The sequence below is a fragment of the Helianthus annuus genome, chromosome 15 (assembly GCF_002127325.2).
Source record: "Helianthus annuus cultivar XRQ/B chromosome 15, HanXRQr2.0-SUNRISE, whole genome shotgun sequence".
Classification (NCBI taxonomy): domain Eukaryota; kingdom Viridiplantae; phylum Streptophyta; class Magnoliopsida; order Asterales; family Asteraceae; genus Helianthus; species Helianthus annuus.
Window position 1 is genome coordinate 174,726,019 of NC_035447.2, and position 19,775 is coordinate 174,745,793.

A 19,775-nucleotide genomic window follows, 5' to 3' on the forward strand; every position below is an offset into this window, starting at 1 on the left:
GCGGTTGTTCCCATAACCATCGTTTCTTCCACCTCCGTAACCGTATTCATCTTCCCCAACATAATTGGCGTGTTGGTAACCAAATTCCTCATCGTCATACCTTCTAGCATTGTAGACGTTTCCTCTATTCACGTAGCCCCAATCTTCATCATCATTAGCTCGATCATCGTAATACCCCCCATCGTCCGAATTTTCCGTATGGATGCTTACGTGTTCCGGTGATTGATAACCGGGAACACTATATGGTTCATCATCGGGGATTGCATTCCTTAAATCGTCGATGTTGAAAAACGGGTCTTCATTCGCGGGATTGCCGCGATCACGGTTACCTCTACGATCGGAGTTGACATTCCGATCATCAAGGTTGATAGGTAACGATGCTTGTCGGTGAAGGGGTTGTTGTTGAGGTGTTCGTTGGGTGTTGTTGGTATTTTGGTTTCGGAAAGGTGGAGTAGGTGGTCTTGCGTTGGTGTTACCACCCGGTTGTTCTTGAGGTATAGGTTGGGTGTTTTGAGCGGGATAAAAGGTTCCTCGGGATTGGAATTGATTTGGATGGAGGTTTTGGTTGGGGTTAAAGTCTTGGTTGGAGTTGTGGTTTGCCATTGAATCGGTTTCAATGGTCGGTGTGAGTGGTGGTGTTTGGTTGGTTTGATTAGAAGCAAGAGTTGCTTCTAACCGGCTTGCTAGGTTCCTTCTTGCAAGTCTTTCAATTTCCGGTTCGTAGACTAGAGGTGAAGTCCTCCCCGAATTTCGTGTACGCATGCACTACCTGTAACCTGCACAAGTAACACACCCCGCGTAACAAGGAAAAAGACAATACAAAAAGAAAGCAAAACAAATTAAACAGTTAATCACAATAATTCAAACAATATCCAAACACAAAGCGCACGCACTCCCCGGCAACGGCGCCAAAATTTGATCGAAGTGTCGCGCTCCGGTCAAAGATAATATTTATAAACCCAAATTACCCTTAACAATGTGTTAGTGGTAGTAAGGGGTCGATCCACGAAGAGTATGTGGTTTGTGTATGGATTCGAATGAATTATAAACGATTGTCACAATTTATGAAGCTTGCTAAAGTATTTTTGGGTTTTCGTTTAATTGAGAGAAATGATTTTTAACTAAATGAATTTATGAGAATGATTGACAAATACTACTTAACGATTGCGATAAAAAACGGTTGTTAGAACAATAATAATAAAAAGGAATCACACCCGGTTTCGGTAATTATTAACCTAGGATTTCTACAAGTTCTAATTTCAACTCAAATGCATTTGATTAACGGATTTAGTGTACCGTGACTTAGGTGCTACTAACTATCAACGCCCCGAAGAACGGACAAAAAGACACTTTGTAATCAACACAAGTAAATCCTAACAATGACAATGTACAATTACATATCACCGTTTCGCGAAGTCATAACTTTTAACATCGCTCGACAATTCACGAATTCGTAACAAATGTAATACTATTGTCAAGAGTTTCAAAAACCAAATACAAATTGTCACTAAGTTAAAACAAGAACAATTCAAAACCCTAGAATTAACAACTACCTACACCGGGGTGAAACCGAGATGATTAGCCGCTCATGGTTGAAGAAGCTTGATCACCGGATGTTTGGAACGCGGAAGGATTCATCTTGAAGCTTGATTGGATGGAGAATGATGAAGGTTAGTGATGGATGGTGACAGTGGAAATGGTGAGTGATTCGATGAACTAGGGTTTGATGATTGGTGGTTGTATTGTGTTGATGGTGATGATTCTCGGTTGTAGAGATGATGATGGATAGAATGGAGATGAAGTGCTAGATCAATTAGGCTCCAAGATCAAGTTCAAAACTCAAAATAGAGTGTAACCCCCGAATTCAATGAGTGAGAACCAATCAAAATCGAGATTAACCCCCACACTCAAGAAAATACGCGTTGCTGGTTTTGACAGGCCGTCGCCGGCCTTGGATTTGTCTCCTGCTCCGACGGCCTAAGCATCTGGATACGGCCAACATGTGCCTACGGGCATTTCCTGAGGGCGTCGCCGACGGCTTGGGGCCCGTCGGCGACGGGTTCTCGAAATTCCATTTTCAGATTTCCCTTGTTTCGCTCCCGTTTGATCCGTACTGCATTCCGGTGCTCCGGTTTTCAACCCGGTGACCCGTAAAGCTCCCTGAAAAGCTCCTTAAACTTCATCAAACCTGCAAAACACATTCTTGATTAAAAGTAGGCTATCCGAAACTAAAACTTACGTAAAAACGTTAAGTTAAACAATAACAAGCACCGGTTTACAACCACGTATCAGGGGGGTCGGGCATGCCACGTTTGTTCCTTTTCTTGTATTTATGTTAGATTTAGTTGCCTTTTTGCTTCTTTTGTTCATTTGAGCTTATTTAATCCTGAAAATACAAAAGGGAGACAAAAACACACTTTTTCCAACATTAGTACTAAAAAAAGGGTTAATTTTACGCCACAATTGATGTAATTAATATGTTGCATTTTGTGCACATCATGGCACACACACGCATGAGTGGTGCAGACATGCATGCGCATGAAAGTGAGCCAAACTGGCGCACGAGCGCATGAGTAGTGCAGACCTGGGACGCATGAAAGTTAGCCAAAGCGGCGCGCGCCCACCAGAGTGTCTATCCTGCGCGCGTGTGTAGAAGCTTGCAGACTTTAATGACAGAGCAGTTTCATTTCAGCATTTGAAACCGAGTCGACGGTTTTGACTGAGAATTAAATGACGAATTAAAGTGCATTGAAGACGTTTAATGCAATTTAATTCACCCATTTAATTCGGTTTTCAGTTTCATCCAAACCTCCAGTATAAATAGGAGGCCAACCTGCTGCAGAAAACACACCAAAAACACCAACGGATGCAACTTTCTCTCTGCATAATATTCTTCATCTTCTTTCTAGTTTCGAGGTACACCTTTGGGTTTTTCGTCAAGTCCGGCAGTACAACTGTTTATACTGTTGTATCCTGGAAACAAACGAGTTCTCCTGTGAGACTCGAAATTTGTTTTAAGGGACTCGTGTCTAACACGATCCACAGCCAAGATCTTCTTTTAGTTTCGCACTATGTTCTTGTTTTTCCTTTTATTTAAGTTGTAACAGCATTGTAATTTACTGCTTTTCTTAATTCAGTATTGTAATTCAAGTTAATAAAAGTTTTTATTTATTTTATACGAACGGATTCCAACATATCCATCATATTTTAGTGGTCGGAAATGCGATTAATGGAGATCTACTAGTCTAATCCTTTTGATACACCACCTTTGGTGCTATATACACCGTCTTTTTGGTTCCTTCCTTGATCACCACATATTTGTCTGCCGTGAAAGCGGACCTCAACTTATACCACATGGAAATGAGGTAACAAGTGTTACTTCATCAACAACATCTTGACATAATAATAATAGGTGGGTTTAAAGGCTAGAACCTTCAATTGCTAGCTAGCTACTATAGAATAAAGAAATATAATACACCTAAAAGCTAATTTAATAAGGGTGTCAAATATTTTAGAAAATGTATCGATTTATTTAATTAAAATACACGCATGCATGCATTATTATTAGAAAAAAAAATTAATAATAAAATGTGTATTAGTGGTGATAATTTGAAAATGTTGATTGTAATATAAAAATTATAAGTGAACAAAAAGGACAAACAAGTGTTCGTTTAAGACTAGCATATAGTACAAAAATACAAGTTATTTTATGAAGCATTTGATTTATACTCAGAATATCTGGTTTAGGTCTTCCTCTTTCTTTAACCACCACTGAATTAGCTGTGTGAATGCGATTTGATTTGATTTGCTGGGATCGTCCTTGGTTTTTACTCTCCAAAACCAGTTATTAGTAAGTTTAATGTTTTAGATTTATAATATTAATAATTTCTTTCTGGAAAACTTAATATAAATTAGGGAAAGGAAAAGAAGATGTGATTGTCTTTCTTCACAAATCTGAGGCGTATCGAGCAAGTCTCTATCAACAAGATTACATACATACATATCTTGCTTTGCTGAGCTTAACAACAACCACCCATTTCAATCAAGTAGTCATGTTTTTGGATAATTTCATGTTTATGTTTTTTTAGCCACCACATTAACAACAATTCTTTTTTACTTTTTCAACTCACTTCAATTCAATGCTATCGAATTAATTAATTAATTTCACAGGATGGTGGCTTCTGCGGTTGCGACATGGCTAGTGGCCGCCTGCATGTCCTTCTCCGGCGACACCCGTCTCAAGCCCTCACCGCCGGCGGCCCTGCCGTTGCCGTCTAAACGCCTCAGCCGTTCCGCCAGAAGAAAACTACAGGCGATGACCAAATGCAATCATTTCTCCGCTGCCGGTGGGTTGATGTCGTCGATATACGGGTCGGGTATTATGAATCTGTTGGAGCCCTGTGAGGAATATTATAAATCCAAACCCTTGTCTTCTTCTTCTTTGTCTATTTTTGGTTATGAAAATCGTAGGGTTAAACAAACAGGTAACAATTAATTTATTATAATTTTAATTTTGGGTGTTTTTTGATTTGGGGTTTAAAAAGATTTGATTTTTAATATGCCCCCCATTGGATTGTTGTTTAGGTAAAGCTATGGCGATTGCTGTGCAGCCTGCGAAAGAACCGACAACGAAGAAGAAACCAGTGACGAAGAAACGAAGAGTGGTGGTGACTGGGCTGGGTGTGGTATCCCCAGTTGGTGATGTTGTAGATGTTTTCTATGAAAATTTACTGGATGGTGTTAGTGGCATAAGTGAAATCGAGTCATTCGACTGCCAACACTTTCCTACTGTAAATATCATATTATTTTATATTGCTGCAATTTTTATTTTATTAAAACTGCTTGTTACAGTTGGATATACAAGAATAGGCTGTTTGGGATTTAATAATTGATTGTCATGAATGAATTGGTTATACAACGACAATAAGCAGTTTTAATGATTAATTCAAATATTGTTGGTCTAATTGGAGTTGCGTTCAGAAAATTGCAGGGGAAATTAAGTCGTTTTCAGCTGATGGATGGATAGCACCGAAGCTTTCGAAACGGGTAGACAAGTTTATGCTTTACTTGCTAACTGCCGGCAAGAAGGCGCTAGAAGATGGTGGTGTTACAGATGAGGTCATGAAAGAATTAGACATAACAAAATGCGGTGTCATAATTGGATCTGCACTTGGTGGCATGAAGGTTAGTTTTACCTTTCTAATTTCGAATCATTTTTAGGGGTGTTTGAAGATAGTTTTTTATCCAGATATTTCAAGATGCGATTGAGGCATTGAGGGTTTCGTACAAGAAGATGAATCCATTTTGTGTCCCGTTTGCAACCACAAACATGGGTTCTGCAATTCTTGCAATGGATTTGGTAATTAGTTACTTTGTTGCAAATTGTTTTATGAAAGTATGCTGATGTTTTTTTTGGTGATATGTAGGGTTGGATGGGACCAAATTATTCGATTTCCACAGCTTGTGCTACGAGTAATTATTGTATACTCAATGCAGCTAATCATATTATCAGAGGTGAAACTGTAAGCATCATTGTTCATTCGTGTATAATTCTCCATAATCCACCTGCAGACTCTTGGTTTGGACTAATTGGGTGAAAACTTGCAGGATATGATGCTTTCTGGCGGTTCTGATTCAGCCATCATCCCTATAGGTATCAAATAAAGGACAATTTGCAAAACAATGCAACGTGCTATTCAATTTTTAACTGATATATACAACATACTTTCTTTTTTACCATTTCATGCAACCTATGTAGCACGGCGACTCCATTTATGTGGCCGTACCTGTCTCGGGTACTTGTCGGGGACGGAAACACCATGGGTACTCGTCGGGGACGTTTCCTAAACGTTTCCAATGTCGGGGACGTATCTGGTAGAACTATCCAGCCCGTTTCCATTTATTTTTAGGGTTTTTACCCTTTCAAATTCCACAACCGGCCATTAAATAAATAGACCTATCATATTCGGCTTCTCTAATCTCTAATCTCTAAACTCTCAAGTCTCATCATCTCTAATTCTCTATCGATTGCTGATGTCTCACTAGATGAACCAGAATTTGAAAAATGATTTGATTATTGATAATTAATTACCTTTGGAAGATGTAGTATTTTTGGAATTTGTTTAATGTATTTTTATTTTTTTATATTTTTTATTGCCGTACCCGTATGTTGGAATTTTGAGTTTTGCCGTTCCACGTTCCCGTATCGTCCCCGTACCCCGTACCCGTTCCAGTGCTACTTAGCATGCAACATTCCGTTTCTTAGCAAAGTATGCAACTTGTTGCACTGAATGACTACTGGGTTGTATATTTTGATTAAAAAAAGGTAATAATGATGCATTTAGTGGTTAAAACAAAGCTTGCTTCATATATCTGTGAAACATGAATAGTACAATTTTTTTTTGCGGTCTGCGCTTAAATAAATAGAACTACTGATTCATTTTTCATGAATTCTCATCTTAAAATGAATATGTTTTCTAGGACTTGGTGGGTTTGTTGCTTGCAATAGTCTTTCACAAAGGAACGATGATCCAACAAAAGCATCACGCCCTTGGGATGTGGTATGATTTAAATATACATAATTCGTTCAAATAAACTTTTTTTTGCTTATAATGTTATTTTGGTCGAGTAGAGCCGAGATGGATTTGTAATGGGAGAAGGTGCTGGTGTTCTCCTTCTAGAAGAGTTAGAACATGCCAAGGTATATCTCAATTTACACGTATCAATTAGTTGATTATCCATAATGAATCTGCAACCTGAACGAAAAACGGTTGGCAGGCAAGAGGTGCAAAGATTTATGCCGAATTCATGGGGGGAAGTTTCACTTGTGATGCGTATCACATGACTGAGCCTCATCCTGATGGTAAGTTTACACCATCTTTAGCTGCAAAATAATTCTTCACTTTTCTATCTCTACCTTTCTAGAACATTTATTTATTTTTAAAATATGAATGAAAATTTGGAAAACGTTTTCAAGAGATGACTAGAAAAGAATATATAATATATACAGTAATTATGGTGGTAGACAGATGCGTTGGTGGGCTTGAAAAGATAGAAAATTTATTAGTGGAAATTCTGGAAAACAATGTTTAGAAGTAGAAAACTGGATTTTCATTTTCTATGAAAAAATTGAATAAATTTCTGGTTTCGTATGATTTTTTTTTTCTCACTTTCTGGAATTTGCGTATAATTTACTTGTTTTGGTTGCTGTAATTAGGGACAGGAATAGCTTTGTGCATAGAAAAGGCTTTGGCTCAATCTGGGGTTGCAAGAGAAGATGTAAATTACATAAATGCCCATGCTACATCTACACCGTCAGGTGATCTAAATGAATATGAAGCTATCATTCGCTGTTTCGGAGACAATTCTCAGGTAAAACAGCTCACTACTGTTTCATAACATAATAAACAAGCAATCCCGCACTTGAATGGCTTAATTGTGAGTTCTAATATGGTTTTGTTAAATCTTGCAGTTGAAGATAAACTCCACGAAATCCATGGTAGGTCACCTGCTTGGGGCTGCCGGTGCTGTTGAAGCGGTAGCTACTGTTAAGGTAATCGGCGTATGAAATTCAGCATGTACAAGTTAAATGAATAATTATAAGTAACTTAGGAAATTTGGGTTGAATAATGTTATGTAGGCTATACAAACGGGATGGCTCCATCCAAACATCAATCTTGAAAATCCAGATGTCGGCGTGGTATGTTTCTACATAAATATTTTCGTTTTTTTTAAAGGCAGACGTCATGTGTATAATAAAAACAAAATTGTTGTTGAATTAGGATAAAAACGTGCTGGTGGGTGCAAAAAAGGAAAGATTCGATGTAAAGGTGGCGTTGTCCAACTCTTTTGGCTTTGGGGGGCACAATTCATCCATCTTATTCGCCCCGTACAAGGATCAGTAACTTTACTAAGGCATCCTTTCTTGTGTAGATATACAAGTTTTTATGCATAGTGACATTACTCTTGAATCGAGCCCAAATCAGTTTTCTGGATTTGAAATGATAGCCATTCAAGTTAATAATAAAAAGCAATCATGCTGTAATGAACTACTTTTAAAAAAAAAAACAGATGTATGTATGTATGTATGTATGTTCTGATTATATTAGAAACCACCTACATATTTCTGATGTTTGAATGGGAACGACTATTGGACCAACAAAAACAAGATAATTTCATAGTTATGATGCTAGCTACCAATATGTATTCATAACTGATTATCTTGTATACACTTGTACGAAGGCACAGCAAAAGGTACATTTATTCTTTGTGTGCATTGCTACTCAAGTTCATTGTTTGGGTCAACTAACGGGTCAAAATAGGCTTTCGAACTCTAAAAATGGATCTTCGGAATCAGTTGGTTGTAGCAAGAAAATGGTTGGTTGGGTTATGTGGTTAACTTTACTTTTTTATTTTTTGGAACAGCTTTCATAGAACAAAAACTAGCAAGAAGCTAGAAAAAACAATGTACAGACTTGCAAATTGAAAACAACCAAATCTTTCCACGAAAGATTGGTAAACGGAGACCTATTTTTAATCCAAAGGTAAGCTAAGGATTTTATTTCCTCCAAAACTTTAGCAACACTTGCTTTCTTGCCTGCAAAAACCACTTCGTTTCTTTCCTTCAAGATGCACCAGCAAGCCGTAAGAACAATCCCATTTATCACCTTTTTCCGAGCTACCAGATTGAGGTTTTTATGAACCATACACAAATCCCGAACTTCAAAAGCAAAGATAGGCGGAATCCGGCACCATGTACGCACGCCTTGCCAAACCTGAGCAACAAACTGGCAAGAATTCAATAAATGATCTACCGTCTCCTTGATGTCTCCACATAGCTTGCAAGAACCATCTTCTACGGGAACATTTCTTTGGCGCAAGGCATCAATGTGGTTAACTTTACTAGATATGCCATCGCCTCATCGGTTATAAAACACAATATTGACCCATCGGATGGCAAGTTTCAAATCAGTTGACCTTTAGAGCATATGTATTGATAAATATCTACCAACGTGCAGTAAGTAATCAGACAGCGATACCTTTTCAAACTTTTCTCAAGCAATGCATTCATCCAACATACATTTTTATCCTTTCACATCATCACCAATCACCAATGTGTACGTTAATTTTTCATAACCACTTGATTTATTATAATAAACCATTTAGTTTTTTATATCATATAATGGATAAATCTAACAAATTAGTGTTTAAATACCATATAACAAATTTAGTTTTCCGCATCTTCATCAAGTGCACAAACCGGGTATTAAGTATTTTTCTAATAACTGGTTACGATTTTTTATACATAAGGGTTATAACCGGTACCGTTATTGGACAAAAAAACCCTATGTACCCGGGGTTAGGTAGGGTTCGGTTCTGACTCTTGAAAAACTGGGTATTAAAAACCCTATTTTCGGGGTTTTTTTTTGTTTAATATTATAACATATGCATTATTATATGTGAAAAAATTAACTTGAAAAAACTAAAAAAAATAAAAACAAATTTAGTTTCAAGTATACAAGGATAATTTACAACAAAGTAACAAGTTCAAAACATAAAGACATTCAAGTTGATAACTTGTTAAATGAGTTTAGACTAATAATTATAATATGTATCGGGTATAAAACAAAACCTATATCGGGTATTTAAAAAAACTCGGTTCCAGGTATAGATTAGAACCGGTTCCCGGTATAAAACGGTTCTGGTTCAGGGTATTGAGATCAAAATCCATACCCTACGAATAGGATGAGTTCTGATTTCAGGTATAACATACCTAGGTATTAAAAAACCGGTTATGAGTTTTTTTTACCATGTACTACCTTTTTGCACCTGCTTGCAATCTATACCCTACGAATAAGATGGGTTCTGATTTCAGGTATAGCATACCTGGGTATTAAAAAAACCGGTTCCGAGGTTTTTTTACCAGGTACGATCTTTTTGCACCTCTTAATCTGCTTACATATTATCAAATGGCTTGTTTTCGGCAGCTTTTTACTTCCCCTTTGAATATTTCATGATCCAAATTTTCTTTGTGATGATTAAAAGAAAAAAAGATGTTTAAAGACGTGGAGGAAAACAGAAGTAGAGAGTTGAATTGATGGTTGTTTTTTTAGTGGAAATAGAAGTGGAGAGAAATTTATAAAAAATTGTAAACGTTTAAATTATATAAGTTCAAAAATATATAACATTGATATATTATTAATCAAAATTTATAAAGTTCAAAATATATTATTTTTTATTCAATAAATCTATATTCAACACAACTTATATTAGTATTTATCTATTTAATATTCCACAAACACCCCATTGCTTTTACATTCTGTACCTTATCACTGATAAGGTAAATGATATCACAGCACTTTAATTCTATATATATGACCATACCAAGCCACATTATTTTTAATAGCAATAACCACCTTGTAACAAAGTAATGGCTGCAATCTTAATTCCACAAGCTACAACAATCATAAATTCTAAACCCCAAGCCATTAATTATTTGCAAGATTAGATCTTGGTTTTAATAAGCGTGCTCCCTCAAGGACCCTATCGCCTCCTCGCGCTCTGTAAAACCAAGGATTAGATAAATGGACAAATATGATATCAAGCCTTGAAGCATCCACTCAAATGCAAATACATGCTACAAAAATTGGTTCTCTAGTTTTGATCCAAAAATAAATAGGGTTAGTGTGGTTTTGGTTTGTATCCATCAACAGCAAAATTTCTAGTAGCAGCAGGAAGTGCTAGACGAAGGCCATCAAGTTCAGGTTTTGCAATTACTTGACAACCAAGCCGAGACCTGCGCAACATAAAACACACCTTAATTTGTATGAAAGTATGATATAATTGTAAAAAAAATCATGTAGAAGTTTACGTTTCAGTCAGTCCAAAAGCAAGATCTAGCATATCATTCTCTTCGTCTGTAGGGTCTTCCAGCTTATTATACTGTTCCACATCCTGACCAACAGCAATCATACATGTGTTATTATTGCTCTAAAAAACAAATTAACTGCCGTCTTAAAAAAAGGTTAGTACCAGTCCCTTAACGTGTTCCATATATACAAACCTGTGAAATTAATGGTAAATGTTGGTTACTTACACAGTCACTACATACATTGATACTATGTAAGTAATCATTAATTTCACAGTTTGTATAAATTTTACAAGTTCAAGGACTTTAATATGTGAAAATCGATTGAGGAACTTTTTCGTGCAAAATGACAAGTATGTCGGTTTTTCTCAACCCAAAAGTGTAGTAGCATACCATGACAATCACATGACACGTGGAACAAGCAAGTGAACCTTCACAAGCTCCTGTAAACAAATTTCAATTGTTAAGCCACAAAACTATGAATCAAAAAGGAGTTGCTAAATTAAGCTAATGTGAAGACCAAATAGCACTAATGTGACATTAAGTTGGACAAAAGAATAACGTGTGTGCATAAAGTGAAGCAACCTTCAAGCTCTATGTCATTCTCATGGGCAGCTTCTAGCATTGACATTCCAACAGGAACCTTAATTTCCTGCTCTCCATCTTTGTCAAAGAAGGTCACAGAGATCCTGCAAACCGATTGTAACAAGATGCTCATAAACCAATTAACATGTACTCTTTAATTTGACACTGAGTTTTCGTATGTCCCAGATTGTACTTACAAAATGCAACAGAAGAAGAAAATAAACACATGATCAGGGTTCTTAAGAGAACATATACTCACTTTTGGCTTTCTTCTTTTTCTTGTGAATTTCCGATGGCTGTAGTAGAGAATAATTTACAGCTCTGAAAACATTATGCGTATTACAGTAGAGACAGAACATTTAATGTTGTTACCCAAAAAAGGCAAACAGCAAGTAAACAAAAGACGCGATTAGTTTTCATCAACAACCGAACTGCATCTCAGGACTATCATTTTATAGAGAATAGTTGGCCTATGCGCCTTGAGTGCGGCTAGCGCCTTTGATAACTATGAACCACTAAACACAATTGCCACTAAATTAATGATCAATTTTCATTCTATAGATACTATATTAAAGTAGGTTGTGACAGGTTAAAGATGTATTGATTTTGGTCTAGATTGGTTATCAATTATATAATTACCAAATGGATTTAATCCTCTGTCCCCACAAATATGTGGTATCCCGATACAAACCCGAATTCTATACGGGTGGGTATTAAGGCCGGATGAAGGGAAGTTGGGTCAAAGCAGTTTTCGAAAGAGGGCAGTTGTGGGTAAACAGGTAGCTGTAGGGCTGTAAACGAACCGAACCGTTCGGCAGGAAGTTCGTTTATGTTCGTTCGTTTAATAAACGAACGAACATGAACAAAAAAGTTCGTTCGATTAGTTAAATGAACGAACATGAACAGAGGTCTCGTTCGTTCGATTGTGTTCGTGAACGTTCGGTAAGGTGTTCGTGAACGTGTTCATGAACATTCGTTGATTTGCGTTCTTTTATGTTCGTATGTTTGTGCTTTAATTGAAGATCCTTGTACTTACATATATTTTATGTGTGTTTTTTATATTATTAAACTTTATTTATTTTATTACCCTAACATTTAAACTAGGAAACCCTCTTGCACCTTGTTTATGCACTATCCTTTTCATTTCTCATTATTTACATCGGCGAATACGATCGACCTCCGTTCCACAATAAGGGATTCAAGTTCGAGTGCCACTCTCTGGGCCATCTATCTTTATCCTTCGTCGCGTTCGCCAAATTTATTTGTGTTCGTGAACCGTTCGTGAACCGTTCGCGAACACAGTCATTTCCTTAATGAACGAACACGAACACAAAAGCTCGTTCGGTAAGTGTTCATGAACCGTTCGTGAACACATTTATTTCCTTAACGAACGAACACGAACACAAAAGCTCGTTCGGTAAGTGTTCATGAACCGTTCGTGAACACATTTATTTCCTTAACGAACGAACACGAACAAGGCCTTGTTCGTGTTCGTTCGGTTCGTTTACAGCCCTAGGTAGCTGAAGTTTAGGGGCAGTTAATGTTATTTACGTTTATTTATATCCTTTATTCTAGTTTTAGGCTTTTGTGGATGTTTTGTTTATCAATTTAGGTTTTACCTATTGTAATCGGAGATTTAGCCTATATCTCGAATCAGGCTGTTTATTTCAATTTCAAGCTTTCGATATCCTGTTCCTATCATATCTTACATCTTGCACAAGTAAAGCTACTGTTAAAAAGAAAATAGTTTGCGGTAATATTTCCAATCCTGAAGAATTCATAGCATCTGAAACAAAAAAAAGCATACAAGCTTCATGAATAAAGCGATCGTAAACTAACCGCGGGCTCCAAATAGTCTTTCTGAACTATAGGGAAAAATGACCGTTTTGGTCTAATTGTTAGTGGAGCTGCAATTTGACAAAGAAAAGGAATCAGAACCAGTGAAAACATCATCAATGAAGTGATTGTATTTATTTAGTTAAACACTTTTATAAGCAAAAAAGTAATCTGGCAAAGCTCATATAGGTCATTTCAAACAGGTAAGGGAAAGATGTGAAGCTCAAGTTTATCAAACAACACTTAATGTGAAAGACCATATCATACCACATCAGATACGCATCAGTATACATATGATCCAGACCAACTCCAGTAAGCCAATGTTTGACCTCAAACAAAGTTGCAAACAGTTAACTCCAGTGCGAGGGTTAAACACACAATGTCAATATATGGACTAATGTTTTGAGGCATTCACTCAAACCAGGATGCCCTTGCACAAAAGAGGGTTTTTTTCAACTCGACATTAAGAACTAAGAACGACTTTTCAATAAGGAAGGGTCATGTTAAAGAAATATTAATTAGTATCTATGTTGTCAAAGACGCAAGGCGCAGGCGAGGCGCATCGGTCTCGCCTGGAGCCTAGGCGCAAGGCGCAAAAAAAGCGTGGGCTTTTTTAAAAAAAACGCACATAGAGAAAAAAAATATAAAAAATATGTTATGCTTTGATAATAAATAAGATTCCACATATAAAATTAAAAAAGCTATTATATATGCCATTTAAGATCATGTAGCTAATAGTTTTGCACGCGTGAGGCAGTTTTGCACGCACTCGGTTTCGTTTTTAATGGTCATTTGTGCTGTTTTACCTTTTCCCCTCAACAACGTTTTTTGCGCCTAGGCGCGCGCTTTTTGCGCCTCAGCACCGTTTTTTCAAAAAAATCCCATTTTTGCGCCTAGGCTACTACCAGGCGCAATAGGTGCGCCTCGCTGCGCCCGGGCGCCTAGGCGCGCGCTTTTTGCGCTTTTGACAACATAGATTAGTATACAAAACCATCTTAAAGGGGAACACAATATAGTTTAACAATGTGACCACCAAGAAAACGTTGATAAGGCAAGAACTAATGGGTCAATCTTAAAACCATGAAATGAATACTCATACAGTTACAAAAACAGCAAAGAAGAAACCTTTTGATAAGCCCTTGAACGCCTGAGCTCCAAGTCTTGATAATTTAGAAATGAACATAATAACAGAAGATGTCGCACTATCTGAAGAATGAACAGATAACATTTCAAAATTAAAACTGATAGTCCAAACAAAAAGCAAGACTATACATCATCCCGATAGGAAACCACTAAAAGTTAAGATTAAAGTTTTGCTTATTAGGAGGGGCAAATAAACAAACACTTGGTGGGCATACAAAACAAGATTGGGAATTTCATGGAGAAATGGAAAACCCTTGAAACTGAAGTGAAATCCGAACTTATCATCGCTTAATTAAACGGAAATCGAATTAAAGGGGAACAGATACAATAAGAAATCAAGAAAGAGTACCTTTGTGATCGAGCAGGAGATGGTGTGTAGTGAATGGATGGAGAGACGACGGCCCAAACCGCCTTTACAATGAACCCTTGCACAAATTAGGTAGGGTTCTTTTAAACGGTAAACTGTCAAAACACACACAGCGTACCTTTTGAAACAAAGTAAATATTGGGGGTATTAGTCAACGTATATTCACAGAGGATATTCTACACTTAATAATATAATATCATTTGTATATTTGTAGAGATTGTATATTCCATATTTAAGTGATTGGTTAGTTAGGATTCTATTTGTATATATATGCTGTACCTTTCGTTCAAAGAACAAGAAACCTTTTCAATTATTCACATGGTATCAGAGCACCCATTGCTCTGAATCCTAACTCAATCGCTTTCATCTTGAGGCTACGGTCTCTTCCCTCTTGAGGCTACGGTCTCGATCTTTCTTTCAGTTTCACTCTACTTCTTCACCCGTTCGATCATGCCAGACACCGTTGAATCGTCCGGCTCCGGCAAAATCCCAACCCCACCTGCGTTGCACCCGGTGTATACCGTCACTAACATCCAGAACAAGGTTCGGATATTGGACGGCACGAAAGTTACTTACTCGTCTTGGGTGAAGCTATTCCAATTAAATGCCCGTGGCTACAAGGTGCTCGACCACATCGACGGCACCAAACCACCAGCTAAAGATGACACAAACTATGATTTGTGGATGGAGATTGACGCAATAGTTCTGCAGTGGATTTATGCCACACTCTCTGATGAACTATTGGTTCGTGTTCTTGAACAAGAATCCACCGCGCTTGAGGCTTGGGTTCGCCTCAAGAACATTTTTCTCAATAACAAAGGATCCCGCGCTGCTGCTCTTGACGATGCCTTCACCAATCTAACCCTGAAATCCATGCCCTCACTCCAAGCCTATTGTCAAAAATTAAGAGAACTCGCTGGTCAATTGGCTGATGTCGACTGCCCTGTCGATGAGAAACGTCTTGTTATGAAGCTGGTACGTGGCCTTCCTCCAGAGTATGATGTGGTTGCTGCTCAATTGAATCAGTTGTTACCTTCGTGGGAGGATGCCGTCAACCTCCTTGACTCTGAAGAGAGACGCCAAAAGGCTCGGGAAAATCCTTCATTTGTTGCAGCTGCCACACACACCACGCCATCTAACACATCGGATTCGCCTGCTCCTCACCGTGAAAACACCTACCGGGGCCAACCCAGATCTGGTCAACAACGTCGCAACAATGGGCCAAGGCCCAATCGTGGCCCGACTTCCCAAAATGGCCAGCAACGTCCTCCACAACCACGTAATGGGCCATGGACTTCCTCTTCTCAACAGTGGCCTCCGTACACTCCTTGGTGGGTCGGCCCAACTGGATCACCTGCTGGTTGGGCTCCGCCACCCTGCCCATACCCAACCCAAGCAGGTTGGGCCTCTCCTTGGCAGCAAGGCTTTCAACAACCATCACCCAGGCCCAATGGGAACCGGCCCGCTACTGGCTCAACTTCACGTACCTCACCTCAGGCCCATATCACAGATTATGATCCTCTCCAGCCCACACATATCGCTGAAGCATTTCAAGCAGTACCCACAGCCCAACCAACCGAGTTCGACCCCTTGCAGCCTACTGACATTGGTGAGGCGTTTCATGCATTCACGATGGACTCGGGTGACCCGAACTGGATAATGGACACGGGCGCATCCAACCATCTCCATGCCGACTCAGGTATATGTTCTAACTCTTCTCGTATTAGTCCCATTAAATCTATATTAGTCGGAAATGGTCAACGCATGCCTATTCTTGGATCAGGAAACACAACCTTTCCCACCCCAAACAACCTTCTCTTAAATAATGTCCTTTATGCCCCTAAACTTGTTAAAAACCTGATCTCGGTTAGACAATTTACCAAAGATAATTGGGTTTCTGTTGAATTTGACCCGTTTGGATTTTCTGTGAAGGATTACAAGACTGGGAAGATGTTGACCCGTCACGACAGTGAAGGTCACCTTTATCCTGTCACTGCTCCTGCTCAAGCTTCAACCTCATGTTTACTTGCTGATTCCACTCCCGATTCGTGGCATAATCGACTAGGCCACCCGGGGATTTCCGTCATTAATTCTCTTATTTCAAATAAATTTGTTGCATGTAATAAATCTAGTCGAACTCAGTTTTGCAATTCTTGTCAACTTGCCAAACATAAACGTTTACCCTTTTCATTATCAAATTCTACTACTGTCTTACCATTTGATATCGTGCACTGTGACTTGTGGACATCACCAATCGTATCTAATACTGGTTACAAATATTATATGATTTTGATTGATGATCACACACATTATACATGGGTATACCCCCTTAGATATAAATCTGAAACAGTCTCACAATTTATTAAGTTTTACACCTACATTAAAACCCAATTTCATTTACCCATTAAATCATTCCAATGTGATAACGGTGGTGAATTTGATAACCATATTTTTAAACAATTTGCCTCTACACATGGCATAAAATTCCGCTTCTCGTGCCCACACACCTCCCAACAAAATGGGAAGGCCGAACGCATGATCCGACGAATTAACGAGATCTTGCTTTCCATCCTTACCCATGCTTCCATTCCAACCACATATTGGGTGGAAGCTCTTCACACTGCTGTCTACCTTCACAATATACTACCCACCAAACTCCTCAATAACTACACTCCTACCGCTGCACTATACCTCCGCCACCCAACATACGATCACCTACGGGTTTTCGGGTGCGCTTGCTTTCCAAATCAATCCTCCACTCGACCCCACAAACTACACCCTCGGTCCTCCTTGTGCGTCTTCCTCGGTTATCCCGCGGATTACCGTGGTTACCGGTGCCTTAACTTATCCACCGGAAAAACATTTTTCTCTCGTCACGTTACATTTGATGAAGCATCCTTCCCCTTCTCATCCGCCAATACCCCCCGTGACTACACTCCTTTGGAGAATGATTTATTATCTCCACTCTTCACACACCCTTCTCCACAACATACTGTCCAGACCACCTCCCAAACTGTGCCATCTCCGCACATCTTACAACCCACCACAAACCACTCCATTAGTCCAACCCATCTACATTCTACAACCCACTGCGACCCTACACATAACACACCGCCCAGCCCCGCAGCCCCTTCTCCACCTGATCACCATGCCACCCCAGCCCACACACACTCGCCACTACCTGGCCCAACCCCAGCCCACACCCCAGTTCAGTCCGCCACCGCGTCACCTAGCCCTACTTCAGCCCACTCCCCACTTCCGTCCGCCAATACCCATCCTCCATGGCCTCCTAGCAACATCCATCCTATGACGACTCGTCTTAAGGATGGCATTACTAAACCCAAAACCCACTTCAGCCTACACACTTACAGACCCACCTCAATCTCACCCATTCCCACATCTTACATAGCCGCCCAAACTGATCCAAACTGGCTCAGTGCCATGACCGACGAATATAGGGCTTTAATGGATAATAATACGTGGGAGCTAGTTCCACGACCTGATGGTGCTCATATAATTCGCTGCATGTGGCTATATAGACATAAGTTCCATGCTAATGGCTCCTTACAGAGATACAAAGCCCGTCTTGTTGTCAACGGAAAATCACAACAAGTTGGTATTGACTGCTTTGACACGTTCAGCCCTGTGGTTAAACCTACCACGATTCGTACCGTTCTTAGTCTTGCCGTCTCGCGTGATTGGCCAATACACCAACTTGATGTCAAAAATGCATTTTTGCATGGGGATTTAAATGAAACCGTATACATGTTCCAACCCCCCGGATTTGTAGACAAACAACACCCCTCATATGTGTGTCGGTTACGCAAATCACTTTATGGGTTAAAACAAGCCCCCCGGGCATGGTATCATCGGTTTGCAACTTTTATCACCAAATGCGGGTTTCGTAGTGCGTCTTGTGATACTTCTCTCTTTGTTTACAAACAAGGCTCCAGTACTGCCTACTTATTATTATACGTGGATGACATCATACTCACGGCATCTGACAACAATTTTGTTCAAAGAATTATCAAAACCTTGTCTACTGAATTTGCCATGACTGACTTAGGGCATCTCAATCATTTTTTGGGGATTCAAGTTACTCGCGACGGTACCGGTTTACAACTTTCTCAAGAATCATATGTTAATGATATCCTCGCCCGAGCAAACATGTCCAATTGTAAACCGTGCCACACACCATGTGACACCGACTCCAAACTTAGTGCCGAGGCTGGCGCTCCTTTATCGGATGGTTCATTATATAGGAGTCTTGCGGGTGCGCTACAATATCTCACTTTTACAAGACCCGATATTGCCTACGCCGTCCAACAAGTATGCTTATTTATGCACGCTCCAAGGGAACCCCATTTTAATTACTTGAAGAGAATCTTACGCTACCTAAAGGGAACATCCAATCATACTCTTCACATCCGACCATCCTCATCTACCATACTTACTGCTTATTCGGATGCCGATTGGGGGGGATGTCCTGATTCAAGACGCTCTACCTCGGGTTATTGCGTCTTTTTGGGTGACAACCTGGTTTCATGGTCGTCTAAACGTCAACATACAGTCTCCCGATCCAGTGCAGAGGCAGAATACAGGGGAGTTGCAAACACCGCTGCTGAAACGAGCTGGCTTCGCAATCTTTTACTCGAGCTTCATGTTCCTACACGCAAAGCCACAATCATTTATTGTGATAATGTATCTGCTGTTTACTTGTCTGAGAACCCGGTACAACATCAGCGCACCAAGCATGTCGAAATCGACATCCATTTTGTCCGGGACAAAGTCCGCATTGGTGATATGCGCGTCTTACACATCCCAGCGGACTATCAATATGCTGATATTTTCACGAAAGGCCTTCCGAAACAACTCTTTAATCGTTTCAAGTCCAGTCTATGCGTTCGCTCTTCTACCGCTACGACTGCGGGGGCCTATTAGTCAACGTATATTCACAGAGGATATTCTACACTTAAT

The 19,775-nt window shown here is 39.3% G+C and overlaps 3 protein-coding genes across 4 annotated transcripts; 2 read left to right on the plus strand and 1 right to left on the minus strand.

Annotated features, from left to right (window-relative positions):
• The first annotated feature begins 3,700 nt into the window (after positions 1–3,700).
• LOC110913067 (3-oxoacyl-[acyl-carrier-protein] synthase II, chloroplastic) lies at positions 3,701–8,226 on the plus strand. Of its 2 annotated transcripts, none has more exons than XM_022157935.2 (14): positions 3,701–3,850; positions 4,171–4,484; positions 4,585–4,790; positions 4,981–5,184; positions 5,249–5,359; positions 5,427–5,522; positions 5,608–5,653; positions 6,481–6,560; positions 6,632–6,700; positions 6,778–6,862; positions 7,217–7,371; positions 7,472–7,552; positions 7,640–7,699; positions 7,782–8,226. In XM_022157935.2, the coding sequence occupies exons 2-14, from the start codon at positions 4,172–4,174 to the stop codon at positions 7,902–7,904; spliced, it is 1,629 nt and encodes a 542-aa protein (XP_022013627.1). In that variant the 5' UTR covers positions 3,701–3,850; position 4,171; the 3' UTR covers positions 7,905–8,226. The 2 variants fall into 2 exon arrangements, with proteins under 2 accessions (XP_022013627.1, XP_022013628.1); XM_022157936.2 differs by lacking the exon at positions 3,701–3,850 and adding an exon at positions 3,904–4,046.
• A 2,132-nt stretch (positions 8,227–10,358) lies between these two features.
• Positions 10,359–14,928, minus strand: LOC110913069 (adrenodoxin-like protein 2, mitochondrial). Its single transcript, XM_022157938.2, has 8 exons — positions 14,781–14,928; positions 14,414–14,494; positions 13,292–13,359; positions 11,712–11,773; positions 11,453–11,556; positions 11,261–11,310; positions 10,871–10,953; positions 10,359–10,795 (listed from the first exon to the last, which is right to left on the minus strand). Exons 2-8 carry the CDS (start codon positions 14,469–14,471, stop codon positions 10,681–10,683), a joined length of 540 nt encoding a protein of 179 aa, XP_022013630.1. The 5' UTR covers positions 14,472–14,494; positions 14,781–14,928; the 3' UTR covers positions 10,359–10,680.
• Positions 14,929–15,147: 219 nt separating this feature from the next.
• On the plus strand, positions 15,148–17,015 carry LOC118487132. The gene is made up of 2 exons (XM_035983683.1): positions 15,148–16,497; positions 16,731–17,015. Exons 1-2 carry the CDS (start codon positions 15,249–15,251, stop codon positions 16,769–16,771), a joined length of 1,290 nt encoding a protein of 429 aa, XP_035839576.1. The 5' UTR covers positions 15,148–15,248; the 3' UTR covers positions 16,772–17,015.
• Positions 17,016–19,775: the final 2,760 nt, after the last annotated feature.

Coding starts and splice junctions, on each gene's coding strand:
- LOC110913069 (XM_022157938.2), bottom strand. CDS start 14,471: ATGTTCATTTCTAAATTATCAAGACTTGGAGCTCAGGCGTTCAAGGGC. Junction 11,774..13,291: donor AAGACTATTTGGAGCCCGCG/GTTAGTTTACGA, acceptor TAATGTTTTCAG/AGCTGTAAATTATTCTCTAC. Junction 10,796..10,870: donor GCTTTTGGACTGACTGAAAC/GTAAACTTCTAC, acceptor TATGTTGCGCAG/GTCTCGGCTTGGTTGTCAAG.
- LOC118487132 (XM_035983683.1), top strand. CDS start 15,249: ATGCCAGACACCGTTGAATCGTCCGGCTCCGGCAAAATCCCAACCCCA. Junction 16,498..16,730: donor CCATCTCCATGCCGACTCAG/GTATATGTTCTA, acceptor TTTTCTGTGAAG/GATTACAAGACTGGGAAGAT.
- LOC110913067 (XM_022157935.2), top strand. CDS start 4,172: ATGGTGGCTTCTGCGGTTGCGACATGGCTAGTGGCCGCCTGCATGTCC. Junction 5,523..5,607: donor ATATTATCAGAGGTGAAACT/GTAAGCATCATT, acceptor GAAAACTTGCAG/GATATGATGCTTTCTGGCGG. Junction 7,372..7,471: donor GTTTCGGAGACAATTCTCAG/GTAAAACAGCTC, acceptor TAAATCTTGCAG/TTGAAGATAAACTCCACGAA.